The sequence below is a fragment of the Heptranchias perlo genome, chromosome 1 (genome assembly GCF_035084215.1).
Source record: "Heptranchias perlo isolate sHepPer1 chromosome 1, sHepPer1.hap1, whole genome shotgun sequence".
Lineage (NCBI taxonomy): Eukaryota > Metazoa > Chordata > Chondrichthyes > Hexanchiformes > Hexanchidae > Heptranchias > Heptranchias perlo.
In genome coordinates this window covers 16,389,119-16,410,515 of record NC_090325.1, presented here as the reverse complement: position 1 = coordinate 16,410,515, position 21,397 = coordinate 16,389,119, and the positions used below count along the sequence as shown (strand labels likewise).

General features: G+C 43.1%; 1 protein-coding gene across 1 annotated transcript in view; it reads right to left on the bottom strand.

Moving 5' to 3' along the window:
- Positions 1-6,601, bottom strand: part of suclg1 (succinate-CoA ligase GDP/ADP-forming subunit alph) — a 90,405-nt gene extending 83,804 nt beyond the window's left edge. Inside the window, exon 1 of the mRNA XM_067981933.1 lies at positions 6,493-6,601. Within this exon, the coding sequence (XP_067838034.1) occupies positions 6,493-6,526 (34 nt within the window). The 5' untranslated portion in view covers positions 6,527-6,601. The remainder of the gene's footprint in view (positions 1-6,492) is intronic.
- Between the last annotated feature and the right edge of the window lie 14,796 nt (positions 6,602-21,397).

The window sequence follows — 21,397 nt, the reverse complement described above, 5'->3', positions numbered from 1 at the left end:
GAGCACAGATTATTGGCGAGGGGGATGATATCGCAGGTTCTAACACCATCACCAGAGAATTGGCTTGGAGGAGCTGCTGAGCTCAATAGTGCGAGGGAGCTAAAATAAGAGGCAAAAGATGTGGAAATAGCTGGTCCCAATTTCAAATTTATATATATATAACTAAACTGTTTTGTGTACACCATAAAGGACCATGTTGTTGACCAAAGGCTTATCAAAAGGGCACTACTGTAACAATTTTTTTTCCATTTGCCAACCACACAATAATTGGCAACACATAGTTTGTGTTTTTCTCCCATTAGCAAGGAGGTGGACTATGTCATTGTTGCTATGCAAACTACCATTGGCAGCCGAGCCTTCAGCTGCCTAGGCCCCAAGTTCTGGAATTCCCTCCCTAAATCTCTCCGCCTCTCTCTCCTCCTTTAAGACACTCCTTAATACCTACTTCTTTGAACGAGCTTTTGGTCATCTGTCCTTATATCTCCTTATGCAGCTTGGTGTCAAATTTTGTCTGATAACGCTCCGGTGAAGCGCCTTGGAATGTTTTACTACTTTAAAGGCGCGATATAAATGCAAGTTGTTGTTGTAGTAAACAGTGGAACCAGGAGCCAACACTACATCCAGACAAAGCCCTGGTTAGACCACACCTGGAGTACTGTGTGCAGTTCTGGGCACCGTACCTTAGAAAGGATCTACTGGCCTTGGAGGGAGTGCAGCGTATAATGGTATAGAATGATACCTGGACTCCAAGGGTTAATTTACGAGGAGAAATTACACAAACTAGGATTGTACTCCCAGGAATTTAGAAGATTATGGGATGATTTGATCGAAGTTTTCAAGATATTAAGGGGAACTGATAGGGTCGATAGAGAGAAACTATTTCCGCTGGTTGAGGAGCCTAGGACTAAGGGACATAGCCCAGAAATTAGAGCCAGGACTTTCAGGAGTGAAGTTGGGAAACATTTTTACACGCAAAGGATGGTAGAAGTTTGGAACACTCTTCTGCAAATGGCAGTTGATACTAGCTCAATTGTTCATTTTAAATCTGAGATTGATAGATTTTTGTTAACCAAAGGTATTAAGGGATATGAGGCTACGGTAGGCATATGGAGTTACAGATCAGCCATGATCTTATTGAATGGCAGAACAGGCTCAAGGGGCTAAATGGCCTACTCCTGTTCCTAGAACCATTTCTGCAATAGAAAAGCATCATGAATTCCAGTGATTGAGGTGTACTGATGCTAAGCCATAGGTTTGAATGGAAGGATGGGCTGAATAGCCTCCTTCGTCTGTACTTACTCTATATCTACAACACGCCAACAAAGCTTTAGAAAACCCTCATGGTGTCCGGACCACAGGACTTCTTCAAATGTTATTAGATTTACCCTATCTTTGTGTTTGCGTGCCAGCGCAGTTGTGTGAGAAGTTCCAAGAACCAGGAGGTCACCAGTGTGCAGGGGAAGAGGGGAAAACCATTCTCTCCATTCCCCCCCCCCCAACTGAGGCCCTGGTCTCCATCTCTCCCTCGAGCCCCCATTTCCCCGAAGCACCCATTCCCCAGTCTCCCTCTCCCCCCAGCACCCATTCTCCAGTCTCCCTCTCCCCCCAGCCTCCCTCTTCCAACTCAAGCAATCCCCCCCCCCCCCCCGATTTCAAAACCGGTCTCAGAGCCCATCCCCTTGCGAACGGCAGATCCCCGGCTTTTATGGAATGGGGAGTTGTTTCTTCTTCCATAGCGGCAGAGAAACCGCTCTATTGAGCTGTGCAAGCATTCAATCCTAGTGATAGAGCGGTTTCTCTGCCGGTATGGATGCTGGGTAAAGAGATCTCCATTCCACAAAAGCCGTTTCTATCACCGACTGCTGCCTCACACTGGCCTGCGTATCCCACGTTTTAAGTTGTAAATGGACTTGGTGCATTGAAGGCTGTCCGTAGTTTGTAATTTGCAAGCGTCCTTGGTTTCAAGGTGCAGCTTTTATCTATTACAATGTAAGTTATTTGGGATTGTCAATAAGTGCCGTTTTTGGGGAGTAACCGTTTGTACAGGTCTTACTGTAACTTCAACAAATAATGCTTTTTTAAAATCTTTATCAAATCCTTCCAAAGTCTGTGCTGGAGTTTCCAAAACATTTGTTTCGTACTCATTTTGGTTTGGTAAATCTATCTGCAGTTTACAATTACTGAAGTCACACAGGGAAGGGGTTGAAATTTATCCTGTCAATAATTTTTCAAGTACCAAACGGGATTGTCAGGATATCGATAAAATTATCGACAGAAGGAATTTCAATCCCATGAAGGCCAGCAAATGTCACATCAGAAACCTCAAAAAACAGTAAACATCACAGGCTCCATTCTCCACTTATTCCAATCAATTTGACTAACAGGTCAAGAAGTTCATCATATTACAATCAAAGCAGCTGGAGGAGCAGCAGAAAAGAGCCGCAAGGTTAGAGGTCTGAGTTAGGAAGAAAGGCTAAAAGGTTATCTTATAGAAGTATATAAAATAGTTAAGGAATGAAAAAGGTAATTCTAGCAAACAACTTCAAATTAAATTGAGGGTAAGAAAAAGGATCATTGGTTTAAACTAGTAAAAGGGAAAATTCAAACTGATATCAGGAAATTCTTCACTCACAGAGTGATCATACATAGAATTAGCTGTCTAGAGAGTAGCAGAGGTAAAACCTTTGAAATCAAGAAGCAATTGGATGATGCTGCAATGGAGGAATTTTAGAGTTATTCTGGATGGATGAATGGCCTCCCTCATCTGTAATTATTTTGTGCTTTTATCTTCATCTCCAGTGAAAACATAATCAGACCTAAATAAAGATGCAGGGCACTCTATCAGCTAAAAGCTTTACTTTTATACATGGCTCTCACTCCTCAGCCCATGTCAAATGCAAACAGAATTATACACTCTGGGGAAAAAAATCTAATAGAACAGCAGTAAAAGACTGTGCAGGTGTACTGGTCAGGAGTTAAAAATTCCACCGGTCTAAGGTCCATGGACAAGGCAATGTTAAATACAGTAAAGATTAATCCACAGAAGCCTAACAAGCTCATGGGAGCGTAAGCACTGGACTTTGGATTTCTGAGGAGAAATCATCAGCTTCCTACTTTTTAAAAAAAATAATCTGAGACTAAAGTTAACAAGCATCAATCTAATAAAGAGAAGCAAAGAAAAATGCAAACAAAAAAACATGTTAAGATTGGGGGAGAAACAAGTTAAGATAGGGGGGGAAAAGTACTTGAGAGAGTAATCCATAGAGGCTTACAGCACATTTGGCCAATGTGTCTGGGCTAGCTCTTCCCTCGAGTATTTAAAACGAATTTTAATTCCAAATTTTTTGGTTTTGTTTTAAAAATGCACGTCCAAATGAGGGGCATAGATAAGGTAGATAGTCAAAATCTTTTCCCAAAGGTAGGGGAGTCTATAACGAGGGGACATAGATTTAAGGTGAGAGGGGAGAGATACAAAAGGGTCCAGAGGGGCAATTTTTTCACTCAAAGGGTGGTGAGTGTCTGGAACGAGTTGCCAGAGGCAGTAGTGGAGGCGGGTACAGTTTTGTCTTTTAAAAAGCATTTGGACAGTTACATGGGTAAGATGGGTATAGAGGGATATGGGCCAAGTGCAGGCAATTGGGACTAGCTTAGTGGTATAAACTGGGCGACATGGACATGTTGGGCCGAAGGGCCTGTTTCCATGTTGTAAACTTCTATGACTCGATGACTCAAACACAATACCTTTCATTCATCAAGAAGCCTTCCCAATGCATCAGTTTGCAAAGATACTGGCCAGGGTGAAACCTAGCCATAGAGATCAAAATTATATCAAGCAGGAAGAACCCACTTCAGTAACTGCCACCTCTCTGTCCCTTCTCTCCACCCCCAGTCTACGATGAGCTAGCCAATCTCAGCTGGGGGTAACTGGAGGAATTACAATTGTTCCCAAGATCAGGGACACTCAAGAGGAGGGTTTAAATGGGAAAGTGTTCCCCTCCTGGTCACTACCCAATGATTCCTGCTGGAAAGTGTATGTGTATGGGCAGAATCAGGCTCAGCTATGATACACTTGCCCCCAACTCAGTCCCAGCGGAACAGCCTTTTGACATTCACTGTCTAGGCTTACAACTTAGGTGAAATATCAGAGGGTAACTGGAGGCTTTTGAACACTACCCTGGCAAGACTCAGCACCTAGATAGATATTTCTTTGCCAGATTGCAATTCCTGTAAAGCTGATCTTGGTTACACCCTGCTACAGTCCCAGCGTAGACAGCCTGAAGCGGTCAATCATAGGAACAGGAGTAGGCCATTCAGCCCCTCGTGCCTGCTCCGCCATTTGATAAGATCATGGCTGATCTGTGATCTAACTCCATATACCTGCCTTTGGCCGATATCCCTTAATACCTTTGGTTGCCAAAAAGCTATCTATCTCAGATTTAAATTTAGCAATTGAGCTTTGCGGAAGAGAGTTCCAAACTTCTACCACCCTTTGTGCGTAGAAATGTTTTCTAATCTCACTCCTGAAAGTGCGAACTTCGCTAGCAGTAGCACCAGTACCATTCACTTCCTGAAACTGGTGATACATGGCTCACACCTGCGATACAAGAGGTTCAAATCAACAAAGAAGGAACAGAAAGAACGCAAAATAGAGCAGGAGAGTCAGCATGGGGAAGAGTCAGTCGTGGGTGGGGAAAGGAAAATAAAATGGAAGAAATGAGCATAGATGGAGAGGGAAAATTAAGAAGATGGAGAGAAAAAGGATAAAATGTAATTGGGAAGAAAAATGGGACAGAGAAATAATGGGGAATAAGCAATGAGAAAATAAGATGTAGAGAGGGGTAATGGAGCAAATAGAGGTGTGGGAGAGAGAAGTGGGGAGAGTTGCAGCTCAGACAGAAATGAGATGGAGATACACATATCCTTTAATATTCCTCTTTTTCAAAGAACAATCTAATTCCTTTTGAAAGTACTTATGGAGTCTGTTTTAACAACAAATTTCTGGCAGAAAATTCCACATTCTAACCACCACGTATGTAAAGGGTATTTTTCAAATCTCCTCTTCAATTCTTTGTGATTATCTTAAATTTGTGCCCTCTCACTTAATGGCTTGCCAATCACTTGCTTCAGGGAACATTTCAACTCTTTTTATTTAAAACAAATTTTAAAAATATTTCAGCAATGGGTGTGCCTTCTGGAGGATTAGTTACACTTTTATGGTTGCAAACTGTTGTTACTCAATTCAGTTTAAAAAACAGGTGTGACCACATTAACTTCTCAATTATTTGAACAAGAGCAGTTTCAATGTAAATTATAGAGCAAAATTACTTTTCTTCTTCCAGACCTGAAGTCAGACACTACAGGAGCTACAGCGAGGATCAGTGCATTCATACTCCATCCATCGCACTTGAACTGAATCGCTCAAGAGCTTGCTTTGGGTGTGGCGGGCATTCATCCCAGCACCTCCAAAACCCAAGCTGAATTGGTAGTGATTCGTTAGTGTTGATATCTGACAAGATATCTGACAAAAGGTCATCGACTCTGTTTCTTTCTCCACAGGTGCTGCCTGACTTACTGTGCTTCTCCAGCATTTTCTGTTTTATAACAAGATATCACAATATATGTGCATAAAATAGTTCAGCTAGCTTTGTAAAATGTGTTTAACACTGTATTCAGGAAAAACAAGCAATTGGGGAGTGATCGTCTTAGTATTTTTTCTCTCTTGCTATGCTCTACTTCGCCCTTCCCGGAGTGCAGTTTGGGTCTCAGGTATTATTACGGGGGAGTTCCCACAGTTGAGCTTGGAAAACAACTGGATCTTCCATTGATCCTGGTTACACTCTATCTTTAGCATCACTGCAAAGCTGGAACATCGCAGCAATGCTAAAACTGAGGTGTAAATCCACTTAACAGAAATTCACCACAAACAAAAATGTATGAAAGAATTTGCCACGATATAATTGCCGATTACCTAACTCTGGGAAGCCACACTTTGTGAAAATGACCCATATAGTGTAGCGCTTGCAGACACTTTGACTCAAGTACCCTCAATCCAAACATTTTCCTGCACTTAATGCTGCTCACCCGTGCATAACATCCATCTCTCTGTACTTTTGTTTAAAGTGACTCATTAGAAACCCTACATAAAGCTAAAACTTTGCAAAAATAAAATCTAAGACGTATGGGAGGGGGGTGGGGGGAAGAGAGTTAATGGCTGATAGTAGGGGAGAAGAAATCGGGGTGCATTTGACTCTGCCAACGTGCAGAGCTAATGTCAAACACTGAATGTAAAACACAAGCTCATTTTGTGAGCTCAGCTTGCTGTCTTCCCCCCTCCCCCCCCCATGGGGGTCAAAGGTCAGCCTGCGACGGCCTGTAGCTGAGGTCGTCGGTTAAACGGCAACAAAGTCCAAAGTGAATGTGTTCATGAGAGAGAAGGGGAGCCCATTTCGGGCGATGCGATGTGCTGTGCTGTGCGGTGCGGTAAATACTCACGGAGCAGCCGCCTCAGAAGCCCGCGATGCGCCATCTCCTCTCCTCCCGCACCGGGGTCACTCACCAATGACAACCCACCAGGACCCGCTCTTACAGCCGTCCCAGCACCCCGCCTGAGCCCGGCTCACTGATAACCGCAGGCGAGGGCTACAACCCAGTCATACAAAGCTTCGGTGATTAAATTGGAACCTTCGCTGTTTTTTTTTTTAAATTCGTTTCTTTTTTAAAAAAAATTTTTTTTTAAAGTTATTTTATTTACAGGCAGCTGATTGGGTACCTGGGCGGGCTTCGCGTTTGGGGTGGGATTCTGGGAGATGTAGTTTTCATTGAGCTGGGTGACCAGCAGCAAAAGCAACTGCAGATGATGAAAATCAGAGATAAAATGCTGCAATTGCACAGCATCTTTAAAGGGAAAAAACAAAAAGGCAGGTTAAATCTTGTGCATATGCACAAACAACAGTTGTTTTAAATGCAACCCCCCCTCACCTCTGGATAAAAGTGGCAGCTGTAATTACAACATATAATGTTTAAAAGGCCATTTGAAAATATAACTAAAAATATAAACAAACTGCGATAGAAAAAAAATGAGACATGTCTAACTATTTTTCTACGATTCTTTCTAAAATACATTGTACGTGCACGTATGTTAGGGTTTGCCAACTCTGGTTGGACAGATTCCTGGAGTTTTCATCACATGACCTCCCACCTTAAACCGCCCCACTCGGTCAAACAGCCTTTTTCTCATCTCCCAGTATTTTTATAACTAATAAACGAAAGTGTTCAAAGAAAAGTTTTTAGAACACTTTTTTTGTAATGCGCCTATGATTTTTTTCTCCCCCGGTTTGCTCGCAGCAGAATCCTAGAGATTAATCTTTAATTCTTGGAGACTCCAGGACGATCCTGGAGGGCTTAACAGCTCTATGGTGGGTTGGTGCAATGGGTCTATTACAACACAAGGAATTTGAATCCAGCCTTTCTTCAAAGGACAGGGATCAAGGTCACCTCCCTCTGGCAGCTGTTAATGATTTCAAGTAAAATGTTCAGGTGACTTCAGTCAGGTCAGCAGTAACTTAACTGTCTTGACATTTGACATTTGACTCAGTGGTGCCTTGTCTGAAGTACTCAGGAAATCTGTGTAATGTGGAGACTAAATCTGTTTTACAGTAGCATTGGACTGATATCTTGTGTTTTTCCAAATGAACACAACGTGGTCCTGCCATAAACTGGCCACGGTCTCAAAAGATTGTAATGTGCAGTAATCAATCATTGCACCATCTCCTTCTCTAACCTAAGTAGGAGACTAAATTATGAGGAAGGGTTACATAAATTTGGTTTGTATTTCCTTGAGTACAGAAGATTAAAGGGTGATCTGATTGAGGTGTTTAAAACGATTAAAGGATTCGATAGGGTAGATATAGAGAAACTATTTCCTCTGATGGGTAGGGTTGTCAACCCTCTAGGATTGTCCTGGAGTCTCGAGGAATTAAAGATCAATCCCCCGGACACTGCAGTGAGCAACACCCAGGAGAAAAATCATAGGGGCATTAAAACAAATGTGTTATTTTTTTTCATTTTCTTTGAACACTTTCAGTTATTGTAGAATCGTACAGCACAGAAGGAGACCATTCGACCCATCGTGCCTGTGCCGACTCTGTGAAAAAGGTATTCAATTAGTCCTACTACCCCGCTTTTTACCAATAGCCCTGCAATTTTCTCCCCTTCAAGTATTTATCCAATCACCTTTTGAAAGCTCTTATTGAATCTGCTACCATCACCCTTTCAGGCAGTGCATTCCAGATCACAACAACTCGCTGAGTAAAAAAATTTCTCCTCATCTCCCCTCTAGTTCTTTTGCCAATTATCTTAAATCTGCATCCTTTAATTACCGACCCTTCTGCCAGTGGAAACAGTTTCTCCTTATTTACTCTATCAATATCCTTCATAATTTTGAACGCTTCCATTAAATCTCCCCTTAACCTTCTCTGCTGTAAGGAGAACAATCTCAGCTTATCCAGTCTCTCCACATAGCTGAAGTCCCTCATCCCTAGTACCATTCTAGTAAATCTCCTCTGCACCTAATCTAAGGCCTTCATATCCTTCCTAAAGTGTGGTGTCCAGAATTGGACACAATACTTCAGCTGAGGCCTAACCAGCGATTTATATAGATTTAGCATAACTCCCTTGCTTTTGTACTCTATGCCTCTATTTATAAAGCCCAGGATGCTTTTTTAACAGCCTTCTCAATTTGTCCTGCCACCTTCAAAGATTTCTGTATGTAATGCCCCAGGTTTCTATGTTCCTGCACCACCTTTAAAATTGTACCATTTAGTTTATATTGCCTCTCCTCATTCTTCCTACCAAAATGCATCACTTCACATTTCTCTGCATTAAATTTCATCTGCCATGTGTCTGCCCATTTCACCAGTCTGTCTATGTCCTCCTGAAGTCTGTTATTATCCTCCTCACTGTTTACTACATTTCCGAGTTTCGTGTCATCTGCAAACTTTGCAATTATGCCCTGTATATCCAAATCTAGGTCACTAATATATATCAAAAAGAGTAGTGGTCCTAATACCGAGCCCTGTATACTTCCCTCCAGTATGAAAAATAACTGTTCACCACTACTCTCTGCTTTCTGTCCCTTAGCCAATTTCGTATCCACGCTGCCACTGCCCCTTTAATCCCATGGGCTTCGATTTTGCTAACAAATCTATTATGCGGTACTTTTTCAAATGCCTTTTGAAAGTCCATATACACAACATCAACCTCACTACCCCCATCAACCCTCTCTGTTACTTCATCAAAGAACTCAATCAAATTAGTCAATCACAATTTGCCTTTAACAAATCCGTCCTGGCTGTCACTGATTAACCCATTTTTTCCAAGTGACAATTAATTTTCACCTGGATTATTATCTCTAAAAGTTTCCCCACCACCGATGTTAGGTTGACTGGCCTATTGTTACCCGGTTTATCCCTCTTCCCTTTTTTTAACAAGGGTGTAACATTTGCAATTCTCCAGTCCTCTGGCACCATTCCTATATCTAAGGAGAATTGGAAGATTGTGGCCAGTGCCTCCGCCCTGTATATTAGCTATAAAAATAGTGGAGATGGGGAAAAAAAGGCTGTTTGACTGGGTGGGGGCAGGAGGTCATGTGATGAAACCTTCAGCTAGTGTTGGCAACCCTACTGGTGGTGAAATCAAGAACGAAATTAGAGCCAATCCATTCAGGAGCGAAGCCAGGAAGAACTTTTTTTACACAAAGCGTAGTAGACTTTTGGAATTCTCTCCCCCAAAAGGCTGTGGATGCTGGGACAATTGGAGCCTTCAAGATTGAGAATGATAGATTTTTCCTAGGTAAGGGTATCAAGGGGTATGGATCAAAGACGGATAAGTGGAGTTGAGGTACAGATCTAATTGAGTGGTGGAACATGCTCGAAGGGCTGAACGGCTTACTTCTTCATGTTTCTAACCTCAAAACTATGGAACTCTCAAAAAGGGCTTGTTGGACTTATGGGCTAAAAATTGTAACGCTGGCTCCTTGTTCTTCTCCCCTTAAACCACATAACTTCTTCATTTACCTCATCTACTCCTTTCAGCCTAAGTTGTTTTCTGCACTCTCGGCCTTCTGTGTTCCACAATAAAATTAAAACTTCCCTCCGTTTAAAATGTTTATCATTCTTTCCCGCTATGCTCCTGCACTTAATATTCCATAATTGCTACAAAGAATTAAAATTGGGATTGTGCAGGCCCACTGTTGTCCTAGAAAGATGTTGGGGGTAGTACTTTACCCGATGTTTTAAACTAACGAGTAATGACATAATCGGTGACAGGACAATGCAGTGACTTCACAAAAATACCAAATGTTCAGGTTGTAAGAAACAAAACATTTCAAAATGGCACAAAAATATTTCAAACTTAGCTTTGGCGAGGACAAAAATAAATATTGTTTCTTGGAGGGGGAGATATCAGGGAATTTTATTTTGTATCTGACACATGTGGAAATTTTACCTCAATGAGGTTCTAAGGTTTACGCTCCAATTTGTTTTGAAATCATTTGCAAAAACAAACTCAATTAGGGTTGTAATTAAGTGTCAGTTATGGCTCAGTTGGTAACACTCTCACTTCTGAGTCAGAAGGTTGTAGGTTCAAGCCCCACTCGAGGGACTTGAATACAAAATCTAGGCTGTATATAGTGACACTACTATTGCCAACCAGAATGGAGATAATTGGGTAATTAAACCTGGAGACTGCACTGCTATGAGTGACTGGGATTGATTTTATGTAACTATCCTCCACTCACTGCATTTTGCTGGAGAAATTATCCTGCTTTTATCGGGAGAAGTTGCTGTAGTTTCGGTCATAAGTTCTGTTTGCTTTATTTCGTAGAAACGCTTTTTAAATAGACTCTGTAGACTGTTTGCTGTAGTGTGCTGTTTAAATAGGCTTTGTTGTTGAGTAAATAGACATTTTTGATTTGTAGTTTGCTGAGTAAACAGATTTTGTTTGAGTCCTGCCAACTCATTGGCCGACACAGTGCAACTCATTGGCTGGCACAGTGGTGTCAAGAGACTCTCTGCAAAATCCAGGCTGACACTTCACTACAGTTCTGAGGGAGTGCTGCACTGTCAGAAGTGCCGTCTTTTGGATGAGATAGAAACATGGAAAATAGGAGCAAGGGTAGGCCATTCGGCCCTTCGGGCCTGCTCCGCCATTCGAAATGATCATGGCTGATTGTCTAACTCAGTACCCTGTTCCTGCTTTTTCCCCATATCCCTTGATCCCTTTAGCATTAAGAAATATATCTATCTCCTTCTTGAATACATCTAATGACTTGGCTTCCACTGCCTTCTGTGGTCGAGAATTTCACAGGTTCACGACCCTCTGATTGAAGAAATTTCTCCTCATCTCGGTTCTAAATGGCATACCCCATATCCTGAGACTGTGACCCCTGGTTCTGGACTCCCCAGCCATCGGGAACATCTTCCCTGCATCTAGTCTGTCTAGTCCTGTTAGAATTTTATATGTTTCGATGAGATCACCTCTCATTCTTCAAAACTCTAGTGAATATAGGCCTAGTCGACCCAATCTCTCCTCATACGTCAGTCCTGCCATCCCAGGGATCAGTCTGGTAAACCTTTGTTGCATTCCCTCCATGGTAAGAACATCCTTCCTCAGATAAGGAGACCAAAACTGTACACAATACTCCAGATGTGGTCTCACCAAAGCCCTGTATAACTGCAGTAAGACATCCCTGCTCCTGTACTCAAATCCTCTTGCAATGAAGGCCAACATACCATTTGCCTTCCTAACTGCTTGCTGCACCTTAGATGTTAAACCAAGGCTCCTTCTGCCCTTTCAGGTGGACGTAAAAGATTCCAGGGCACTATTCAAAGAAGAGCAGCCAAGTTCTCCAGGTGTCTTGGCCAATATTTATCCCTCAACCAATTAAAACAGATTATCTGGTCATTATCTCATTGTTGTTTGTGGGATCTTGCTGTGCACAAATTGGCCGCCGCGTTTCCAACATTACAACAGTGACAACACTTCAAAAGTACTTCATTGGCTGTAAAGCACTTTGGGACATTCTGAGGTCATGAAAGGCGCTATATAAATGCAAGTTCTTTCTTTCTACTTTCTTGTAGCCTGAGGAAGATGCTGCACTGAACGATTATGCTTACGAATGCTGGGAGTTTCTGCACATTGTACCTGTTCAGACTGTGTCATCTTGGGAAATGCAGGCACAGCTTGTTGCCTCTCTTCAACTGACAAGAGTGCTAAGTTTGGGAAGAATATCTACTCCAATCCCAGTCTTTTCAGAGAAGCCCAGGCCTTAGAATAAAAGCCTTGATGAAGGTACTCGAAAACACAACAGACAATTTTATGGGCAAATTTGTTCATGTTACCACTAAATATGTAATTTCTTTTATGTCTTTATTTTGCAAAAAAAATCTTACATTAGAAATTTCAGTTGCTGAAGAAGAAATGGCAGCTGAAAGGATATTGAAAAATGAATTTGAGAGTTTTGATTTGTTCAGCTTGTGTTGTTTGATTTTCCTCACAGCTCAGAGTTGGAATTCTGAATTGTCCCTGTTTAATGAATGCATAATTTGATCCAATCAGCTAAGTATGATATCAAAGTGCATCACTTGATGTGTGTCGCTAAAGTCTGTCATCTGAAGTGTGACAAAAAAGGTCACGGCAGATGCAAACAATTTTTATTGTATATTTATACTTTTAGAGTGTATTTTTTTAAAATTCATTCATGGGATGTATGCGTCACTGGCAAGGCCAGCATTTATTGCCCATCCCTAATTGCCCTTGAGAAGGTGGTGGTGAGCCGCCTTCTTGAACCGCTGCAGTCAGTGTGGTGAAGGTTCTCCCACAGTTCTGTTAGATAGGGAATTCCAGCATTTTGACCCAGCGATGACGAAGGAACGGCGATATATTTCCAAGTCGGGATGGTGTGTTACTTGGAGGGGAACGTGCAGGTGGTGTTGCTCCCATGTGCCTGCTGCCTTTGTCCTTCTAGGTGGCAGAGGTCACAGGTTTGGCTGTCGAAGAAGCCATGGCGAGTTGCTGCAGTACATCCTGTAGATGGTACACACAGCAGCTATGGTGTGCCAGTGGTGAAGGGAGTGAATGTTTAGGGTGGTGGATGGGGTGCCAATCAAGCGAGCTGCTTTGTCCTGGATGGTGTTGAGCTTCTTGAGTGTTGTTGGAGCTACACTCATCCAGGCAAGTGGAGAGAATTCTATCACACTCCTGACTTATGCCTTGTAGATGGTGGAAAGGCTTTGGGGAGTCAGGAGGTGAGTCACTCGCTGCAGAATACCCAGCCTCTGACCTGCTCTTGTAGCTGCAGTATTTATATGGCTGGTCCAGTTAAGTTTCTGGTCAATGGTGACCCCCCAGGATGTTGATGTGGGGGATTCAGCAATAGTAATGCGGTTGAATGTCATGGGGAGGTGGTTAGACTCTCTCTTGTTGGAGATGGTCATTGCCTGGCACTTGTCTGGTGCAAATGTTACTTGCCAATTATCAGCCCAAGCCTGGATGTTGTCCAGATCTTGCTGCATGCGGGCACCAACTGTTTCATTATCTGAGGGATTGCGAATGGAACTGAACACTGTGCAATCATCAGCGAACATCCCCATTTCTGATTTTATGATGGAGAGAATGTCATTGATGAAGCAGCTGAAGATGGTTGGGCCTAGGACACTGCCTTGAGGAACTCCTGCACCAATGTCCTACGGCTGAGATGATTGGCCTCCAACAACCACTACCATCTTCCTTTGTGCTAGGTATGCTTCCAGCCACTGGAGAGTTTTCCCCCTGATTCCCATTGACTTCAATTTTACAAGGGCTCCTTGGTGCCACACTCGGTCAAATGCTGCCTTGATGTCAAGGGCAGTCACTCTCACTTGCCTCTGGAATTCAGCTCTTTTGTCCATGTTTGGACCAAGGCTGTAATGAGGTCTGGAGCCGAGTGGTCCTGGCTGAACCCAAAGTAAGCATCAGTGAGAAGGTTATTGGTGAGTAAGTGCCGCTTGATAGCACTGTCGACAACACCTTCCATCACTTTGCTGATGATTGGGAGTAGACTGATGGGGCGGTAATTGGCCGGATTGGATTTGTCCTGCTTTTTGTGGACAAGACATACCTGGGCAATTTTCCACATTGTTGGGTAGATGCCTGTGTTGTAGCTGTACTGGAACAGTTTGGCTAGAGTTATGGCTTGTTCTGGAGCACAAGTCTTCAGCACTACAGCCGGGATGTTGTCGGGGCCCTTAGTCTTTGTTGTATCCGGGCACTCAGCCATTTCTTGAGATCAAGTGGAGCAAATCGAATTGGCTAAAGACTGGCTTCTGTGATGGTGGGGATCTCGGGAGGAGGTCGAGATGAATCATCCACTCGGCACTTCTGGCTGAAGATGGTTGCAAACGCTTCAGCCTTGTCTTTTGCACTCACGTGCTGGACTCTGCCATCATTGAGAATGGGGATGTTCACAGAGCCTCCTCCTCCCGTTAGTTGTTTAATTGTCCACCATCATTCACGACTGGATGTGGCAGGACTGCAGAGCTTCAATTTGATCCATTGGTTGTGGAATCGCTTAGCTCTGTCTATAGCATGTTGCTTCCGCTGTTTAGCATGCATGTAGTCCTGAGTTGTAGCTTCACCAGGTTGGCACCTCATTTTTAGGTACGCCTGGTGCTGCTCCTGGCATGCTCTTCTACACTTCTCATTGAACCAGGGTTGATCCCCTGGCTTGTTGGTAATGGTAGAGTGAGGAATATGCCGGGCCATGAGGTTACAGATTGTGCTGGAATATAATTCTGCTGCTGCTGATGGCCCACAGCGCCTCATGGATGCCCAGTTTTGAGCTGCTAGATCCATTCTGAATCTATCCCATTTATCACGGTGGTAGTGCCACACAACATATTGGATGGTGTCCTCAGTGTGAAGACAGGACATCGTCTCCACAAGGACTGTGCAGTGGTCACTCCTACCAATACTGTCATGGACAGATGCATCTGCGACAGGTAGATTGGTGAGGACGAGGTCAAGTAGGTTTCTCCCTGGCATTGATATTAAGCAACAGTTTAAACTATGTTAAAGTGGGAATGGACGGGATGCTAGCCAGTTCTTCTTTTCCCAGAGAGTAGTGAGCCTCTGGAATGTGTTTCCAGCTGGTGTGCTCTGTGCTGAATCCGCAAGCCTTCGAGTTATAACGAGTTACTTCGAAACTACAGCACAGAAACAGGGCATTCGGCCCAACTGGTCTATGCCGGCATTTATGCTCCATTCGAGCCTCCTCCCTCCCTACTTCATCTAACTCTATCTGCATATCCTTCTATTCCTTTCTCCCTTGTGTGCTTATCTAGCATCACCTTAAATGCATCCATGCTATTTGCATCAACTATTCCTTCTGGAAGCGTGCTCCACATTCTAACCACTCTTTGAGTAAAGAAGTTTCTCCTGAACTCTTTTTGGATTTATTAGCGACTATTTTATATTTCGACCTCTAGTTTTAGACTCCCCCACACGTGGAAATATTTTCTCTACGTCTACCCTATCAAACTCTTCCATTATCTTAAAGTCCTCTTTCAGATCACCCCTCAGCCTTCTCTTTTCTAGAGAAAACAGTCCCAACCTGTTCAGCCTTTCCTGATAAAGATATTCTCTCAGTCCTGGTATCATCCTTATGAATCTTCTTTGCACCCTCTACAATGCCTCTATATCCTTTCTATAATATGGAGACCAGAACTGTGCACAATACTCCAAGTGTGGTCTAACCAAGATTCTATACAAGTTTAACATAACATCTTTGCTTTTCAATTCTATCTCTCTGGAAATGAACCCGAGTGCTTGATTTGCCTTTTTTATGGCCTTATTAACCTGCGTCACTACTTTTAGAAATTTGTGTACCTGTACCCCCAGATCCCTTTGCTCTTCAATATGTTTAGATTCTTATTATCCAAGCAGTATGTGGCCTCTTTATTCTTCCTACTAAAATGCACCACCTCACACTTATCTACATCAAAATTTATTTGCCATTAAATGTTCATTCTGCAAGTTTATTAACGTCCTCTTGCATTTTGAACCATCCTTCCTTTGTATTAACTACACCCCCCAATTTGGTGTAGGCCCCAAATTTTGAAATTGTACTTCTGATTTCTGAATCTTGATCATTGATGTAAATTGTGAACAACAGTGGTCCCAGCGCCGATCCCTGTGGAATATCACTTCCCACCCTTTGCCAGTCTGAGTAGCTACCCTTATCCCCTACTCTCTGTTTTCTGTTTTGTAGCCAACTTGCTATCTATTCTGCTACCTGTCCCCTGACTCCACAAGCTCTGATCTTAGAACATAAGAACATAAGAAATAGGAGCAGGAGTAGGCCAATCGGCCCCTTGAGCTTGCTCCGCCATTCAATAAGATCATGGCTGATCTGATCCTAACCTCAAACCTAAAGAACACAAGAAGTAGGAACAGGACCCGGCCACTCAGCCCCTGGGCCCGCTCCGCCACCCACAGGGCCTTGGCCGATCCGAACTCAGCTTCATGTCCAATTTCCTGCCCGCTCCCCGTAACCCCTAATTCCCTTTACTTCTAGGAAACTGTCTATTTCTGTTTTAAATTTATTTAATGATGTAGCTTCCACAGCTTCCTGGGGCAGCAAATTCCACAGACCTACTACTCTCTGAGTGAAGAAGTTTCTCCTCATCTCAGTTTTGAAAGAGCAGCCCCTTATTCTAAGATTATGCCCCCTAGTTCTAGTTTCACCCATCCTTGGGAACATCCTTACCACATCCACCCGATCAAGCCCCTTCACAATCTTATATGTTTCAATAAGATCGCCTCTCATTCTTCTGAACTCCAATGAGTAGAGTCCCAATGTACTCAACCTCTCCTCATATGTCAAACCCCTCATCCCTGGGATTAGCCGAGTGAACCTTCTTTGTACTGCCTCGAGAGCAAGTATGTCTTTTCTTAAGTATGGAGACCAAAACTGTATGCAGTATTCCAGGTGCGGTCTCACCAATACCTTATATAACTGCAGCAATACCTCCCTGTTTTTATATTCTATCCCCCTAGCAATAAAAGCCAACATTCCGTTGGCCTTCTTGATCACCTGCTGCAGTGAGTCTATAATGCGGTACCTTATCGAAGGCCTTTTGAAAATCCAACTATATTACATCTGCTGCATCACCCTTGTCTACCCTTTCTGTTACTTCTTCAAAGAATTCGATAAGGTTGGTCAAGCATGAGTTCCCCTTTTGAAATCCGTGCTGACTATTCTTTATTACATTTTCGTTTTCTATATGTCTTTCTGTTACACCTTTGAGTAAAGATGCCATTATCTTTCCTACCACCGACGTTAAGCTAACTGGTCTACAGTTCCCTGGACTTGTTCTATCTCCCTTTTTAAATATAGGAATCACATTAGCTGTCCGCCAGTCCTCTGAGGGAGCTGGACCGATTCCTGACAGAGGCAGATATTGCATCATATAGAAGTGGTTTTACAGATAACACTTGGTCCATGCGATCCCCTGGACTGGTTTCGATCGCACAGTGTGGGGGGGCAGAGAGGAATTTTCCAGAGTATTTTTTCCCTTATTGGCCCTGGGTTTTTTCTCTGTTTTTTTGGCCCTTGGTTTTTACTCTGTGGGGTGGAAGGGAGGAAGTGTTTAGTCATTGATGCTCCAGCCACCATTAGTGTGGGGCAGGCTTGATGGTCCTGATAATCTTTTCCAGCCTGTCAATTTTGTATGTTCATAAACATGTCACTAATGGCCTGTGTGATAACGAGGTTTCAGGGGCGGGTGCTCCTATCTGTTCCTCAAACTGAACCAGCCCCAGAACTCCCTAAAACATTTACAATATAAGATCAACACAGGACACACATATACTCCAATGAGGTTTTTATTTCTCTTTTGATACAATAGAAGTTTATTTGAAGAAAACACAATTCTGTTGACCACACGGTAAGTAACCTTGTACATTGTCAAAAGAATGGACTCAGAAAAAGAGCAAATCCTTCCTGTCGGTTAAAATAAAGGACATACAATTTGATTTCCCTCTTTCACTGCTAGCTCCTCCCATATTCAATTTATTCCTTGAACTTTATGAATAGTTTAATCATGTACAGTGAGCAAAATTTGAAAATATAGTTTTAAAAGGTGAAAATGCAATAAAATATTAGCAGTGACTCAGAACTTGTAGGGGAGCCCAAAACTAGGGGTCATAGATATAAGATAGTCATTAATGAATCCAATGAGGAATTCAGGAAAAATGTCTTTACTCAGAGAATGGTGAGAACGTAGCACTCGCTACCACATGGAGTAGTTGAAGTGATGGACATAAATACATTTATGGGGAAGCTAGATAAGTACATGAGGGAGAAAGAACAGAGGATATGCTGATAGGGTTAGATGAAGTAGGGTGGGAGGAGGCTCGCAGTTGTGCTGAATGGCCTGTTTCTGTGCTGTAAATTCTACGAACTCTGGTGTCATTCCACCCCACCCTTAAACAGCACTGCAGCTGAGCGCCCAATTAGTGAATGAGGAGGAGGGGGGAGGGGGCATCGCTGAAAACTTCGTACATCCACAATGGCTTCTGTTGCTGTCTCTCTGATGCTGTGCTCGAAGGATCTTGCATTTATATAGCACCTTTCACAACCTCAGGATGTCCCAAGACGCTTTTCAGCCAATGAAGTACTTTTGAAGTGTAGTCACTGTTGTACTGTAGGACAAACCCACTTGTAGGCTGCTGCGATGAGGCACAGCATGTCACGTTGGTACAGGCAGTCTGCGCTGAGCATCAGATCAACCTCATTATGACCGATGACAACAGGAAACTCGGAGTGGGTTAGACCCGTGCAAAATGGACCGAGAAGGGAAACTTCTTCAACAACAACTTGCATTTATATAGCGCCTTTAACCAAGTAAAATGTGCCAAGGCATTTCACAGGAGCGTTATCAAACAAAATTTAACACCGAGCCACATAAAGAGATATTAGGACAGTGACCAAAAGCTTGGTCAAAGAGGTAGGTTTTAAGGAGTGTTTTAAAGGTGGAGAGGGAGGTAGTGGCCGAGAGGTTTAGGGAATTCCAGAGCTTAGGGCCTAGAGGGAAGGCCGTAGGCTACAGCTGTGTTGTTGTTGAGGACTATGGCAAAGACTAACAATGTAATTGACAGGGAAAGGTAATACATTTCATAAATAAATTAGAAATCGCTACATTAACCGTGATATAAAGTGGATATTTAAATTTTTACAAAAACATGCAATATCAAAACATATCTGCTGGTGGTGCTATTGAGCTGGCAGAAGTTAATGCTCTCGACAGTTCCACCAGCAGATAGTTAATGGTACTACCACCACCAACTTTTAATGTTCTCAAGAAGGTTCACTAGGTTGATTCCGGGTATGGAAGGGTTGTCTTATGAGGAAAGATTGAACAGGTTGGGTCTATACTCATTGGAGTTTAGAAGAATGAGAGGAGATCTTATTGAAACATACAAGATTCTGAGGGGACTCGATAGGGTAGATGCTGAGAGGATGTTACCCATCATGGGTGAATCTAAAACTAGGGGGCATAGTCTCAGAATAAGGGGTCACCCGTTTAAGACGGAAATGAGGAGGAATTTTTTCTCCCAGAGGGTTGTGAATCTTTGGAATTCTTTACCCCAAAAAGCTGTGGAGGCTGAGTCATTGAATACATTCAAGGCTGAGTTAGACAAATTTTTGATCAGCAAGGGAGTCAAAGGATATGGGGAAAGAGCGGGAAAGTGGAGTTGAGGTAAAAATCAGATCAGCCATGATCTCATTGAATGGCGGAGCAGGCTCGAGGGGCCGAATGGCCTACTGCTCCATATGGTCTTATCATTTTGCAACGCTAGTATTAGCTAATGTTACTAATAATTCCGGAGTAATCTTCAAAATGCATTGGGGAGGGTGCAGGGTGTAACTGCAACGTTCTTCATACTTCTGTCAGACAAGCACCAAATTCGCAGGTCAAATATTTAAAAAGCTTTTTCATTGCACTGCACATTTCCTTCTTTATGCCCCCAGTCAACCTTCTCATGTTACTGTGCAAGTAAGTACAAGCTTAAATACATTACTGAAACACCAATAATTGTAAACTAGGGTGTTGGCTGAGGCTCAGTGGTAGCACTCTCATCTCCCAGTCAGAAGGTTGGGGATTCAATGCCCACTGTAGAGACTTCAGCACATAATCTCCGCTGAAACTCCCACTGCAGTACCGACGGAGTGCTGCACTGTCGGAGGTGCCGCAGATGAGACATTAAAACGAGGCCCTTTCCGGTAGAAGTAAAAGATTCCATAAAAGGAACAAAGAAGTTCTCCCAGAGTTCAGGACAATATTTACCCCTCAACCGACATCACTAAAACAGATAATCTGGTTATCACATTACTGTTTGTGGGATTGTGCTGCGTGCAAATTGGCTGCCTTGTTTCCTTACACAGTGACCTGCACTTCCAAAGTATTTCATTGATTATAAAGCACTTTAGGATATCCTCAGGTTGTGAAAGGTACCATATAAATGCAACTTCTTCCTTCCTTCTTTAAAAGGATTCAATACGTAGAAAGAACTTGCATTGCACATCACCTTTCACAACCTCAGGCTGTCCCAAAGCGCACAGCAATGCAGAGATAAAGCTTGCTTTCCAGCAAGAGGATCTGCAGATGGGACTACACCGATTTGTGGCTCACCACAGCAAATGAGTGAGAAAGCAGTCAAGGATCGTCCAACATTTCTTTTTCATTCTCAGGATGTGGGCATCGCTGCCAAGGCTGGCCTATAATGCCCATCCCGAGTTATCATTGAGAAGGTGGTGGTCCATATGGGTGAAGGTGCTCCCTGCAGTGCTATTAGATGGGGAGGTCCTGGACTTTGAGCCAGCGATGAAGGAACGGGTGATTTACAGGTAGGGGAGGATGGTGGTTGTGTTACAAGATCAGTTTGAGAATTTTAATTCTGTTTTTAAAAAAAAAAGCATTCTGGAAACAAAAAGCTGGCATCAGTAAAAGAGAAGCTGTCAGATTGTCGTAAAAACTAATGTCCTTTAGGGATGGAATCCTGCCGTCCTTATGTGATCTGGGCTATATGTGACTCCAGTCCCACAACCAATGTGGTTGAATCATAACTTCCCTCTGATGGAGCCTAGCCAGGCACTCAGTTCCAGGGATGGGCAATAAATGCCAGCCACGCCCACAATCGGAGACTGAAAAGAAAGTTAGGAAGTGTGACTTGGAGGGGAAGGTGGAGGTGATGGTGTTCCCGTGCACCTGCTGCCCTGGTCCTTCTAGGCAGTGGAGGGTGTGGCATTGCCAGTGACACCCACATTCCAAGAATGAACCCTAGAATGGGGGGGGGGGTT